Source organism: Artemia franciscana, chromosome 4 (assembly GCF_032884065.1).
Source record: "Artemia franciscana chromosome 4, ASM3288406v1, whole genome shotgun sequence".
Classification (NCBI taxonomy): domain Eukaryota; kingdom Metazoa; phylum Arthropoda; class Branchiopoda; order Anostraca; family Artemiidae; genus Artemia; species Artemia franciscana.
The window spans coordinates 35,899,932-35,915,747 of record NC_088866.1 but is presented as its reverse complement, the minus strand read 5'-3'; the positions used below and the strand labels follow the sequence as shown (position 1 = coordinate 35,915,747).

The following is a 15,816-nucleotide window of genomic DNA, read 5'->3' as shown; positions in this document are numbered from 1 at the left end:
ATAAAACACTCTCTTTTTCAAGGAATATGTCTGAAATTAGAAACTACACCTCCCCCCAATCCCCGAAAAAAACACCTGTGCGCATTTTTAACTGCGCTATTAAGTAATAATATGAAAAAAACTTCGTTTTCTTAAAGAGATAAAGAGGCTGTGTCCCAAAGTCGAACCTTAAAACGTACAGGAATTAGAAGAGGCAGTTGGGGGGCTGCCGCCCCCCAAACCCCCAGCTTTTAAAGACTCTTTTGTACAGGTTTTTTTTGTGGGGGGACTTCATTGTTAGTATTTACTAGTTTCGGCGCAATGGTTCTCCTGTCCTCTTGTGTTTAACATTTTTCGAAGTTATTCCATTATTCATTCATTTCAATTTTTTGTTAATTAAAAGAGGGCTTTTCCGAAGCCAAGAGCGGGGGGTTAGCAAAAACACAAAAAACCTGTACAAAAGAGTCTTTAAAAGCTGGGGGTTTGGGGGGCGGCAGCCCCCCAACTGCCTCTTCTAATTCCTGTACGTTTTAAGGTTCGACTTTGGGACGCAGCCTCTTTAACTCTTTAAGAAAACGAAGTTTTTTTCATATTATTTCTGTACGTTTTTCTACAATCCATGGTGGATGTAATTTAATAATTCCTGTACTCCTCGCACAGGAATTAGGAGAGGAACTTGGGTGGCTGCCGCCCCCCCCGCTTTTAAATCATTGTATAAAATAGAAAAAAATTAGGACTATAAGAAGACTATTAGGAGAGGCAAACCCCCCGCTTTTAAAGACTCTTTTGTACAGGTTTAATTTTTTTTCATATTAATTCTGTACGTTTTTCTACAATCCATGGTGGATGTAATTTAATAATTCCTGTACTCCTCGTACAGGAATTAGGAGAGGAACCCCCTCCCGCTTTTAAATCATTGTATAAAATAGAAAAAAAAATAGATAGAATGACCGAAATGTTTCTTTTGCTCATAAGAAGCTAATATTCTGTTATCTCTCAAATGATAAGCTGTCCAGGTGTTATCAAAATTTTTTTGATGTTGTGAAAAAAACCGCCCGTAAGGGAGTTGAACCCTTGACCCGAGGATTAAAAGTCTCACGCTCTACCAACTGAGCTAATAACTTGCATGTGTGTAAATATAACTTCTCAATAGCTTTTAAAAATTTCAAATTAACATGGGCTCTTATGGAGAGAAATCCGTTAATTAAATAGCTAATGGGTGGTTTCTGGAAAACAGGGAAGGAGTTATCGGATCAAGCTGAAATTTCGCGGATAAGCTCCTGGGCCATAGGGGACCTTAACTTGTGAATTTCAGCCCGATCGGACAACGTTAAAAGGGGTGGGGGGGGGGGGGGTTGGAGGGTCGAAACTTTCGGGGGGTTAAAATTTTCCTACGAAACTTTCATGGGCACTTACTCGGAGAATTCCGCATCGAATGAGTCTTCGTACACCCAGATCCGATGTCGGATGTGACCTGTAGGCGTCTAGGAAAAAAAAGTAAATGAATTGTAAGTGGCTATGCGTGGTTTCTGGAAAACAGGGAAGGAGTTATCGGATAGCTTAACATTGTCGTGTGTCGCCTCTTTATAGAGGCACGAGTGTGCCTCCTTGACATTCAACATTACAATACTACTACCTTAAGCGGAACTTGTAGATACCATAGACTTGTTGGTAATTTCTGGAAACGCTTCATGTCACAAACAAAAGAAACAAAAGTGTCTTCTTAATTGTAGTAAAATTCAACAATGAACAGAGGATATTTGAAATTCAATTAAACTCAATTATTGGCTAACAACAAATTTTACAAATTGTGATTCAAAAAATATTTGGGGAGAGGAGTGGAAAAATCCATAGATATATTTCCAATTTAAATCTGTACACCCACACCTTTCCAAATATTTTTCTCTTTTTGGCAATTATATTTTTTGGGAGAGGAGGTCGAGCGAACTTGTATGATCAAACAACAACAAACCTTTCAAAGGAATTGAAATCTGCTGTTTCGGTTAGATTTTCATTTATATATATATATATATATATATATATATATATATATATATATATATATATATATATATATATATATATATATATATATATATATATATATATATATATATATATATATATATATATATATATATATATATATATATATATATATATATATATATATATAATCCACAATTTTGAAATAAAATGGATACCACTACGGCCCAAATTTAGTCGCCATAGTCACTAAAGCGAGCAAAATTGATGCTAATGATTCACTAACAAAACAGATGCTACAACAACAAAGGCCCGATTTTCAATCCTTTTATGTAATCCGCCAATTTGGACACACACACAAAATATTTATAAAGACCAACGACTTGTCACCATAATCATTGGAGGTTTCCATAATCGCAGAAGTTAGTCTTTTTAGTTACTAACGGCCTGTGGAGTGACACAACACGAAGCCCTTGATTTCACTTTATTATAAGAAAGTGGTAAAGATCTAACCTCTGCTGTTACAACAGAAAATTAGAATCTCTGGATAAACTGATGAATTACATTTTGGAAAATTGCGTGTAATGTATGCCTGTAGCTAAAAACGATGATTTGTGTCCTAGAGCCAAAGCCTACAGCGTCAGTTAATTACATCAAAGCGGTTTATTGATAAAGAAAGTTACCTCAATATTAATGCCTCTATATAGAGAGTTACCTCTATATTGATAGAGAGTTACCTAACGTATTTCTTCCAAGATTTCATTTCTTTGAACCGAGTTTCAGCTTTCAAGTGGAAAGATCCATCCAAACAAACAAGGAAGTAGGCACCAGTTTCAAATTGAAGTTCTTTACCATGCACATTAAATTTTCAGAGCAAATTTGATATCTCGAGAACTACAGAGCCGAAGTTTAATTCACGCTCGAGCCTTCACGAGAGTATAACTTGGTATAGATTGCACAAGTTGGAGAAGTTGATACATTCATTCTTTTTATTTATGAGTACAACTTTAAATTTCATAAGAATTTCTACTTGGTGAGCTTAATCATCAAATATTACAATATGTGCAACTTTAACATAACACGAGAAAACATAGTCATACCATTTGCAACTTAAATGTAACACGGAAAAATAAAGCCTCACCCTTATAGCGTCTATGTGCAGAAGATGCTTCCATCTAGAAGTCGGCAAGTTGGAAAGCGTGATTAAATCTTCTTTGAGTTGTTCAGGTGATTTGTATTCGTCAGTTTCAACATCCATGCCTAGCTCATCTTCAATATCTTTATCTTCTGCCTCTAAAATATATGAATAGCTACAATGCAATGGACTTGTACCTCCTCAGTTAGTATAACAAATAAGATAATAAACAAATTCTTCTTTTAAAATCCCGAACTGGACTTTAGAAGAGGCTCATTTGACTGGAAATGTATAGTTCTAGTTCCCTGTTAGGAGGCAAACATGATGGAAATCAACTAGCCACCCCCCCCCCTTCCCTGACAGCCACTTTTCCCAAAACGCATTCAATTGAACTTGTGAGATAGCCATTTTGTTACCAATAGTCCAAAAATCATATAACAATGTCTTTAGGGTGGACACAATCCCCCAGAGCCCATGGGCAAGGGTTGTAAGTTATGCCCCGGGACATTTAAGGTTTTTATTGAACAGGTGGTCGTATAAACTTTGAATCGGATGGAGCTCATTTGATTGGAAGTTGGGAGTTTTAGTACCCTTTTAAGAGTCAAAAGTTAATGGAGGACAATCTGCCTCCCAAAGCCTATCATTCACCAAAACATATCTGATCAAGATTTTAAGATAACTTTATTCAGCATTGTTGAAAGCTCCAATAATTATGTCTTTGGGTATTTGAACCTCCCCACAGCCCTCAGGACAAGGGCTATAAGCTAGGCAATGCGGTCATTGTCTACACATAGTACATGTTATTGAGAAAGGTATACATGTTTGAACTTTACTTCCCAAGAAGACGAAGGACATTCGGGTGAGCCTTTCAGCGAACGTTGAGGGGAGTGTTGAGCTAAATCAAAGCAAGTTGTGTGTGTACGGATTGTCAAAAGGGTGTAACACAGGAATAACTAACATAGGAACTACTACTATCACCACTACTATTACGGCACTACTGCATTTACAACATTGAGGGAAAAATTGAACTAAATCAAAAGACGCTATGTGCATGCACACTTGTCACAATAGCGTATCTTAAGAATTGATTTGGGTATTAAGTTGGAGCTTTCAGAGAATGCTTAAAGGGAAAGATCATCTCACCAAAAGGTAATATGTCCACACTACTACTATTATTACTATATCTATTGCAACTACTTGTAAGGTTGAGAGCATTGAGATGAAAATTTCATGAAGCATATGAAGATACAGGTTATCATAAGGGCATATCAGCAATGTCATAGCTATGGCTAATTGTATTAAGTTAAGACTTCCAGGACTTGATGAAGGGTTGTTCTACTGACCAAAAGGCAATATGTTAATACTACAGCTGCTAGTAATACTACCACTATAAAAGTTATTACTAGTAATATCAATACTACTACTGTGACTACTATTACAATTATGCCTATGGGTATGAAGGTGAAATTTTCAAGGAATTTTGAGAGTGGAAGGTGAACTCACAACACGCCCTCTGTATGCAGGTTGTCAAGAGTGTAACAGCAATATCTTAGGCACAGTTTGGTGTGTGAAGTAAAAACTAACAGGGCTTGTTGTGAGGGATGTTTAACTAACTAAAAGAAAATATTTGCATCCCATTGCTACTGGTTCTACTAATAATACTACTACTGTTATTATTATTACTAACTACTTCTATTACTACTGCTGCCACTAAAGCTTAGGCAACTACAATTAATTTTATTCATACTACTACTACAATTAAAACTAAGGATATTAAGGTGATAAATTTGCGACATATAAACACTGTATGGAACTAATTTGGAATACACTATGCCCCCAAGCGGACGCATAAGAAATGCTTCATGAACGGTTGATGGTATTAAGCTAAAACTTTCAGCATGTATTGAAGGGGATGTTGAAGAAGCCAAAGGTGCTATAAGCATACTGCTACTAATGCTGCTACAGCTATTGCTACTGCGCAAGCTAAGGGTATTAAGGTGAAATTTTTAAAGAATATTTAGGCGAATGTTGAACTAATCGAAACAAACTATGAGCATGTGGACTTTCAAAAACGTGAGTAAGCAATATCTGAAGAACAACTTATATTAATACGTTAGACTTTAAGGGTAATTGGTCGGGGATTTTGAACTAGCCAGAAGGTACTGTGTGTATGTTTTCAATACTACCGTTTCAAATGTTTTAATTTTTTTTTACTTTCATAAATAAAAGATAATCAAAACTTTGAGGAATAAATATGAGAATATGTCATTTAAACTGACAATCCACGGTCAATTGTCTTTTTTTTTTCAGTAAAGCGTAAATTATGTTCTGATCTTTAGAAGGCATGGGGGTTATTAGCCCTACTTATGCTAATTTCTAATCGTTTCGAGTTTGACTTGGCTATTTATTGTAATTTCTGTTCGTGTTGAGTTTCGTTTATTTATTGATTATGATTTGCGGTGGTTTCACGTTTGGAAAATTATTTGACTTTATTTCTGCTCATTGATGGAGCTCTTTACTTTCTTGAAAAGCTTGTTTTGTGGGAAAAGTTTTTTTTAAAATTAATCACCATCGAGCGTTGCAGTAGAATTTCACTCAAACTTCCTCGACCAAAAAAAACGTCATTATCAGTGTATTTGGATAACATTATTTCTGAACATTCCGCACTTTCTGTCAGGTAATACTTCCTATTTTTGCAAAGACTGACAGAAATCCTTATACTGGGTATAAAGACATTCTGCTATTACTACTACTGACAATTTACTGCAGCCCAAGCCTCTTGAGGCCAACACAGCAGCAAACGCTCCACCTCCATCCCGATTTGTTTAAAACCTCTCTCTATACACCCTCCCAACAAGTTCCCTTGAATCTCGCCTTACGACTTTCACCTAACCAATTCGGAGACGACCTGCTTTTCGTTTGGCCCTCGATGACTCGCCAAAAAGGATGATTTTTGTCAAGCTGTCATCCTTGATCTGCAGAACTTATTCTAGCATTCTCAACCTTTCTCTTAGACAGGTACCCAAGTCAGACGGGTACCTAAAACGATGCACTGACAATACCTCTGAAAAAAATTCTAATAAACCCACCTCCGGCTTTAGGAGCGCCCACGTTTCAGAACCATGATTGACTACTGTCATCACAGCAGCTGCCAATATTCTAATCTTGGTTCGCAGACGCATCTTCTTATTCTTCCAATCTTTTTTCATCTGTGAAAAAACAGCCCTAACCTTGGCTATTCTACTTTTAATATATTCACTTTACCCACCTTTTTTATTAATAATACTGCCTAGGTAAGTGAAACTATCCCTTTGACCAATTTTCTTGTTATCCAACATCACCTTTTCAGCTTTACTTTTAACCTCGTCTAAGTGACTTATTCTTCTTACATAAATTTTCAAGCCTATTCTTGCACACTGAGCTCTCAAAACTTCCAAAAAATCATTCATTTTGCTAACATTTTCAACTATGACATACAAACCACCAGTATAATCTAGGTCTAGGAGAGTTTTACTTTCCCATTTGATCCCATGCTCTCCAATAGCTTTTGTCGTGCTTATCAGGACAAAATCCATCAGAATGATCCGCGTCAAAGGCAGCGCAATAGCGAAGCCTAGACAAAGGCGATGTGGGCAAATTGTATTATTTTTTTTTTTATTTTAGACAACGGCACTTCGTAGAGAAGGTATCGTAAAAACTGGACTCATTTGATTGGAGATTGGAAGGGCTAGTGCCCCTTTTAATAGTCAAAAGGGGTTGGGAGGCAACCAATCTCCCTCCCCAGCCATCATTTCCCCAAACACGTCCAATCAGAATTTTGAGATATCCATTTTGTTCAGCGTAGTTGAAAGGTCTGGAAATTATTTCTTCGAGGATGACAGCTCCCCCATAGCCTTCAGGGCAAGGGTTGTAAAATATGCCCTGGGGGCATACAAGGTTTTTTTATAGAAAGGGTGGTCACATAAACTTTGTAGGGGGCTGATTGGACTGTTAATCAGAAGCTCTAGTTCCCTTTTTAAGATTCAACGTGATCAGAGGGTAGCTACTTCCCTCCCTTCTTTTGGTTTAAGACCAGGGTACTTCGTATAGAAGGAGTTGTCGTAGAAACTTTGAAAGGGGCTCATTCGATTGGAAAAAACAATCACATGCCTTCTCAAGGCAAAACATAATTTTTATTTTACTAAAAAAAAAACATATGACCGTGGATTGTCAGTTTAAGATACATACACTGATATTTATTCCTTAAGTCAAAAAAGAGAAAACATTTAAAATGTCTTTTGTTTTCAGTAAATAAATGTATTTTGTTAAGTGCAGAACTATGTTCTGGTCTCAAGAAGGCATGATTTTCGCCACTATTCATATTAATTTTTGCTCGTTTTGAGTTTGATTCGGTTATTTATTGTAACTTCTGTTCGTTCTGGGTTTCGTTTATTTATTGATGGTTATTTGAGGTAGTTTTACCCTTGGATGATTATTTGACTTTATTTTTGCTCATTTTTGGTTTAATGGAGCTCTTTACTTTACTTTGAAAAACTTGTTGTGTGGAAAGTTTTTTTTTTAATTAATGCATGGGTTTAGAATGCAACACTGCTTAATTCCAGGTTCAATACTAAACGCGCTACTAAAAAATCTCATTTCGTACATTAACCACAGAAATGTTGTTCTCATGCATAGCACTAATAACTTTAAGTGTTTATCTGGTATACCATGGAAAGAAAGAACCTTCGCTATAGTTATTCTGTAAGCTGACTCAATTGCTTGTGTATAATCTATAAAACTAAGAATTAAAGGAGTCTGATCACTCGGACACTTCTTAATCATTAATCTAAGAGTGAAAATTTGGTTGACACATCCTCCCCCTTCCTAAAACCACACTGTTCTTCTATTAAAAGTTTTTCTACAGCATCTCTAAATCTAAAAAGTATCACAATAATAAGTAATTAGCTACCTATAGAAACTGCCTCTACAATTATCACACTCACTCTATCACCTTTGATACAGAGGGATTTAATTAAGGTTTTCCTATAATCGTTAGGTACTTTCCCTTTTTCAAAATCGTATTCATAATCTTCAAAAATTCATCTCTAATTTCAAAACCACCATGCATAGAAAAAATACTCATTTACCACACTATCAGCATCTGAGTTTTTTAATCCTTTCATCACTGTCAGTATTTCTTCCTCGCAAAATAAATCTTCCTTCACTTCCACAGTGTCAAAAACTTTCTCATTCTTTTCACATCATTCACTAAAACGTTATCACGGCTTAACACATTCTCAAAATGTTCCACTCACCTTTCTTTATCTCATTTCTTATCACTAATTGTGGACCTATTCCTATTTTTATCTGGGACAAGTCCAGGCTGACTATTCCCTCTCAATTTTTTAACCCAACAATAAATATTTTACTATTACGCCGTCTGGCTTTATCTTCTAGATCTTCAGCAATTTTACCCATGACCTCCACATTATACTTCTTCAATACATATTTTAATGTTTTTCTTTTTTACTTACAATCCTATTATTTTCATACGTTTTGTTATTCAAATACTTCTTGTACACGACCCTCCTCTTCTCCACTAGGCTTAAAGCCTTCTCACTAATACTCCTGGCAACATTTCTAAATTTCCTCCCTAAATATGAGCCAAGAGCTCATATGGCACTTGTGACGAGGTCGGAAGAGCCAAGAGCTCATATGGCACTTGTGACAAGGTCGGAACCTAAAATTAGACTCGATGCTAGAGTTATCGATTTTATATCAATTTTAGAGTTATCGATCCGATCTGAATTTAAAAAAAAGAGCAGCTGAGATATGAGATCTTTCTACATATCAAGTTTCGTTAAGATCCGATCACCCATTCGTCAGATAAACATGCCTCAATTTTCACGATTTCCCCTCTCTCCAGCCTTCCCCCCCAGATGATCGAATCTGGGAAACGACTGTTTTGAAGTGAATTTGTGCCGGTCCCTGACACGTCTACCCAAATTTCATCGTCCTAGCACGTCCAGAAGCACACAACCCACCAAAGCACTGGAAATCCCTCCATACCCCTCCAAAGAGACCGAATCCGGTCCAGTAATGTCAATCACGTATTTAGGATCTGTGCTTATTCTTCCCATCAAGTTTCGTCCCGATCTCTCCACTCTAAGCGTTTTCTAAGATTTCCGGTCCCCCCCCCCCCCACTCCCCCCAATGACACTTGATCCGGACGGGATTTGAAATAAGAGATTTGAGTTACGAGGTCCTTCTAAATATCACATTTCATTAAGATCCAATCATTCCTTCGTAAGTTAAAAATACCTCATTTTGTCTAAGTTTTCAGAATTAACTCTCCCCTAACTCCCCCAAAGAGAGCGGATCCACTCCGGTTATGTCAATTACGTATCTAGGACTTGTGCTTATTTTTTCCCACCAAGTTTCATCCCGATTTCTCCTTTCTAAGCGTTTTCCAAGATTTCAGGTTTCCCCTGGGATTTAAAATAAGAGCTCTAAGACATGATATCCTTCTAAATATCATATTTCATTAAGATCCAATTACCCGTTCGTGAGTTAAAAATACCTCAATTTTTCTAATTTTTCCGAATTAACCGTCCCCCCACCACCTCCAGATGGTCGATTCGGGGATACGACTATTTCCAATTTAATACGGTCTGATTCCAGATACGCCTGCCAAATTTTGTCGTCTTAACTTATCCGGAAGTGCCCAAACTAGCAAAACCGGGACAGACCGACAGAAATTGCGGTCGCTATATGTCACTTGCTAAATACCAAGTGCCATAAAAACCATCTGCTACTTCATAAACTATTTTCTTAAAATTATTCGATTGTTAAATATTAGACTCTCTAGTTTAATATTAAACTGCTCCTGGAAAGTTCCTGTCAATTTCTCATCCTGGAGTCTACCAATGTTGCAACTTCCCGGAAAGTAGTTACCCTTCCTAAATTTCAGCTTCAAATCAACCATAGACACTAGAAGGTGTTCAATACCAGTAACAGCATTCCTATGTACCCTGGTATCTTGTAGGAATCCTACCAGTCTTCTATTTACAATAACATAATCAAGAAGGTTGGCCGTCTTACCATCATGTTAGTACCATCTTTACTTATGGGCCTTTTTACAACCAAATGCTGTATTGGTTATAATTAGATTGTTATACCTACAAAATTGTAGCAATCTGTAACCGTTACTATTTCTTTTTATATACCTAATTTTAAGATACCATCTATCTCTATTTCAACCAGCATGGGCATTAAAATCTCCTAATAAGACTACCATATTTCTGTCAAGGATCTTGTCTATTTGTTCTTTGAGCAGCAAGTAAAATTCATATGAGTTACTACTATCTCCATAAGCAGGTTCTACAGGGGTATCTAATTAAAAACGTCCGATTTCATTAGTCAGAATGTCAATATAATAGTTGTTGTCTAACACTACAACATTCCCAGTGGCAATCATTACAAACTCAGGAATAGCTACGAGTCACACCACTGAACGCCAGGGATTAATATATCTTCTCAAGTCTACATGAAGTGCTTAAGCAGAGTTTGAGCAAGACAGCGAAAAATCACTGGAACCTCCACATGAATGGAGGCTTTGTACAGTCCCGGGACCATATCGGTCACAACATGTTTTTACACTTGGTGATGGTCTCTTATCAACAAGAGTGAAGATCCTGCACAAGCAATCTCAATACTATTATTATATATGAAAAAAGAAATCACCAATGCAACAGCACAAAAAAAAAAAAAGACAGAAGGAGAAAAGGAAGACTGTTTTCCTACATTAGTAATTAATATAGATCAGTACTTGAATGAGGCCTTAACCCTACACATCCATACAATCACATAGGTCAAACAGCATAGCCATGCACAATCAACCATAAAACATTATAAGATAAAACATAATATATAAAACATTATATATTAATTATAAAACATTATAATTCATAGGAATATTTGCTTGTTTTGCTTTGTTGTGCCTCCGTTTTATTTTATATTTATTCAGCTTATATTATCCGCTTCATTTGTATTTATTCCGCTTATTTTATATTTATTCCGGCTTGTTTTATTGTGCCTCCGGCTTTAGACAAGAATGTAGTGGAAAATAAAAGTAAATAAAATAATGATATTGAACTGTTGTCGTTTATGATTTGTAGATTGTTGAAGCACCAGGCGAGAGAAAGAAGAGGCTACTACTGGAATAGTAGTGTTCCAGCATTCCTACTGGAATAGGTTAAGAGCCAATTTGTACAACCATAGGCCTATATATCCAACAAAATTAAGAAAAATCGGGAAATGAACTTTTAATGAAAGAAATCTCCATTTTTGGTTAGGCAGCTTTGGTAGTAGCAGGCACTATATATATATATATATATATATATATATATATATATATATATATATATATATATATATATATATATATATATATATATATATATATATATATATATATATATATATACTCATGTAAAATCAGCAAAAAAGCTAAAAACAAATGGCACCAACCAGCTTAAGAAGGTGTACCTTTCCTTTGAATGTTTTGTCGGGTTAGGATTGTTTGAATGCTTATTGAAGAAAACCATTGTCAAATTCCAGTAATTCGTTCCGATTATTAATTTTCACAGTTCTACGTGGCAACGCTGACAAAATTTTAATACTGCCCCAAAACTTAATGATTTTGAAAAAAAAAGAAAAGAAACCTTAGAAAATTGTGGTTTAGATGGGTCCAGGGGGTATATAATGTTTTATTTTGATGTCATTGGACTTTAACAAAGAAACTACGGACATCCATGGTATTTCTATATAACTGAAGATTGGAGAATTTTGCGCATTTGTGTGCCTATAAACTGCTAAAATCTGCTTAACAGTCTTGGATGGTTTTTTTAGTTACACTTATTTACACAAAGAGAGAAAACATATATAGGCTGTTCATTTATTTCCTGAAAACGTTTTCAAATTCTCAGACATTTAACAGTCCCTAAACTTGGAGAACACGTTCCAACGATTGAATGGACTTCCAGCTAAATTTAGATCATGTTGCAAAAAACTTGCAATTAATTATTATTTATTTAAGAGCAGTTTCTATTTATCTGCTGTTAAGTAAGTTTGTTTTCTTTTCTCTTTATCATTCTTTGTTTTCCCCTGTGTGCACCATATATTGTATAAGGAATTACAATAAACAGTAATGTTAATATATTGCAAGAATGGCTTGACGTACTAGGGCGGCGCATGGTAATCCAAGGATGGAAAAAAAACTTCAAAATTTATGGACAAGAGCAGACTTTTGGGTAGTTTCAGACAACGTTAATTATACATTATGACAGATCCGAATTCTTATTTTCTTTATAATAATATTTTTCTTTAAAGTAAAAACACTCTGTTCTTAAAAACGTTTTTTTTTCCTATCAATAAATTTATTTGCCGGGTTTACTTCGAATAAATAGCAATTTATTTGTTAGACACAAGAAACCCGTTGGGCAGCATACCGATCTGAACACAATTTAGTTTCTGGACTGCAATATATATACTATTTTAAAATTACAAATGAAGCTGACTGTGAACTACAAGAAAAGGCAATAAATTTATTATGTGATGTAATTCAATAGCTGACGAAACTAACACATAAGAGTTTATAAACATGAATGGTGGACTTACTTAGTTGTTCCTCAGAGCGTGAGCCAGGAAGTGCTGCAAATGTTGGTTTATAATTGCATTCTAAAGGACGGAGAGACACGTGCGAAAACAGGGTTTTGTTTGACCACAGATAAATTCCAAGATGTTCCTTATGAGATGTCGCTAAGAAATCTCCGCTTGGAGAAAATGTTATAGAAGTCAAAGGCTTCGTAACCAAAAAATGATCAATCAGACTGAAAATAACAGAATCATGAGCTCCACTCTATGGTCTGATGATGGAAGAAAGGAAAAGACACTGACTGACAATTTTTTAGACCTTAGTGTGACCAAAGCTGGAGCTTCAGACCCTACAAGTTTGTTTTATAACTAGCAAAAATCCTAAAATCCTTGGTAGGTTTTTGAGACCAGACTTGGGAAGCTCGCTTTCGCTCAGAGGCTATGGCCTTTGCATCGCTAGTGACGTTATTACTGTCTAGTTGTTATAACTTGAGTCGTCCAAAGTAGTGCCCAGCCGTAGGGAAGTCAAATACATATAGCAAAAGGATTAAAGCCTTGTCATCCCAAGTTTAGTTTTCAAAATCTTTTTTCATATTTGAATAGCACATCTCCAAGCACTTTCGCTGTTTATTCAAGCAAGAGATAAACATCCAAACCAATTTTTCATATGACAAAAACCAATTTTTTTTTTACTTGCTTGATTTAATTTTTTGTCAGAGGAGACTCTAGTGTGTTCGATCAATCCCTTATCCAATTTGTCCGCTTAATATTAAGTTAACTAGGTGCACTCCGTAAAAAATAACAACATACTTATCGGGCAGCTTGTCAACTGAAACGCTATAGGCAATAAGGCGATTGCCTATATTGCCAATATCAACGACGAGTGCTCCATTGTAATCAAGGCTTACGTGGTTCTTTGCATATAATTTTACATATTTTTCCATTTTCTAAAACATAATTTTTTTTTTATTTGATAATAATATGACATCGCTTATCCACAGTAATCCAGTTATTTCCAGGTTTAGCAGGTGTAAGTATCGAACAACTAATCCAGACCGTTTTAGTAATCCTACTAACCTCCGACGTCATTTATATTACATAAAACACTAAAGATGAGTAATTCCAATTGCCCGATAGGTCATCTTGGAATGCTCGAACGAGCTATTAAGGGGAGAATTTAATTATTCTGACATGTAATACCTCACTCACCTTTATTTCGACAAAACCTCGCTACAAGGCACACAAATCTGGAACACTTTCCATTTTTATGGTAAAATTCTTCCTGCGTTAAATTTATGGAAGTAAAGCTTTAAATTGGTATAATTTCGTACCATTTTACTTTTTTAATTATTATCATTATTTTTATTATGGACATTATTATAATTATCTTGTTTAAAAAAAATTAAAAATAATAAGTAATGTTCTAAAGAGTGAAAACCAATTTGTAAGTTTGAAAACAAACGAGCAATCTGTCAAAGAGATGGAGAGTTTTCCAATTGTCGATGACACTTATCAGAAGAGCGCATGTCTAGTAAAGAGCGAAAAAGGTACATCTATATGGTTATTTCAGACAGTGTTCGCAAAATGTTGTATATGGTAATCGTCTCAGACCATTCACAGGATAAGAACGAATTGATACCATTCTTTTTGTGTTTATTGTAACTTTTTTGCTATTTTAGTTCATAGCCTCATTTACTTATTTTCAAGATACTGGGTAGTTTCAAAGCAATTGACCACCATTTTGCAAAGACCCCTCTGGATCTGCTTCATTTGGCAAAAGTAGAACTTTGTAAAATTTTTATATAGCCAAAACTTAGTATAAAATGGTTTCACAATTTAGTCAAATACCGGACTCCTCGCTTAGCTCTCCGTAAAGTTCGTATGTACCCCCCCCCCCCCCCGTCTTAAAAAGGAAAAAAAATCAAATACAACTGATCTAAGTTATTAAAAAGACCTTTAATATGCGATCTCACCTCTCACTCTCTATTTTCTTTATATGGATTCTTTCCTCAATCTTGACCTCTCTTAGCATTTTAAATTGATAGACCCTTATATGTCCTTTGTTTTAATTTTTTTCGTAACCGCATTTACCCTTAATATTTCGTCTCTTTCACGAACCAATATATAGTATAGAATAGGTTTATAGTATAGAATGGTACACATATATAGTATAGGTTTGCCATTCAACTTCCATTACCTGTAATAAAATTCAACCTTTGAATTTTAGCATTGTAAAATTCTTGAAGCACCGGGGCTAAAGTCCAGAATTTGGGGCTAAACACTAAGCTAAAGGATATATTGGGGCCTAAAAGGCCTATAGGATTTCTTCCAGCAAATCGAATTTATAAATTACAAGCGAATATAGAACTAAACTTAAAAAATGACCAAAAATCTTTGGCGGATCCTTGAAAGGAGGCCAAAGTAGAGAAAAGAGAAGTCACTAATATGTCAGCCCTGGGTGGCTTTAACACTAAAGAAATTTATAGCAGCAGCGTTGTGGAAGCAAAAATCTTACCTTGCATTTTTTAAATCCCATACTCTGATGGACTTCTTTTCTCCAGCTACAACAAGCCACCTGGAATCTGGACTGAATGTCATATCAACTACTAGCTCATTGTTATTCAGACGACGGACAATCTTTCTTGTATCTATTTCAATTATATCTATGTACCCATTCTCTTTGGATACAGCAAGGAGACCACTAGCAAAAAAAGGAAACGAAGCGCTTTAAGAAAGTAGCTATCAATGTAAATCAGCAATAATTAGTTTTAACTGTTCATAAGACATAGTCCAAGCTTACTGATTTTGTCCGAAGATATTTATAACTCAAAATGCCTTCAAGCATCAAAGACACTAAAATAAAATGAAAAACTGTCCCCTAAGCGCATTTCAGGTCTTTCCATACCCGAAAACACCAATTTTCTCAGAACTTTCTTTAGGTTACTGCGAAATTTCGGCTGATTTTTGCCTACCTTTCTATTTTTTAATTTGGCACCCACTGCTACTAAAAACTGCATACCATTTTCATAAAAAATTTAATTCCCAATGTTTTTCAATTTTTCAGATATATATGGTTGAATAAG

The 15,816-nt window shown here is 35.5% G+C and overlaps 1 protein-coding gene across 1 annotated transcript in view; it reads right to left on the bottom strand.

Annotated features, from left to right (window-relative positions):
- Window positions 1-15,816, bottom strand: part of LOC136026364 (WD repeat-containing protein 36-like) — a 62,180-nt gene that overhangs the window by 10,048 nt on the left and 36,316 nt on the right. Inside the window, exons 11-13 of the mRNA XM_065702896.1 lie at window positions 15,249-15,434; window positions 12,758-12,969; window positions 3,107-3,258 (exon numbers count right to left, since the gene is read on the bottom strand). Coding sequence (XP_065558968.1) covers window positions 3,107-3,258; window positions 12,758-12,969; window positions 15,249-15,434 — 550 coding nt within the window. The remainder of the gene's footprint in view (window positions 1-3,106; window positions 3,259-12,757; window positions 12,970-15,248; window positions 15,435-15,816) is intronic.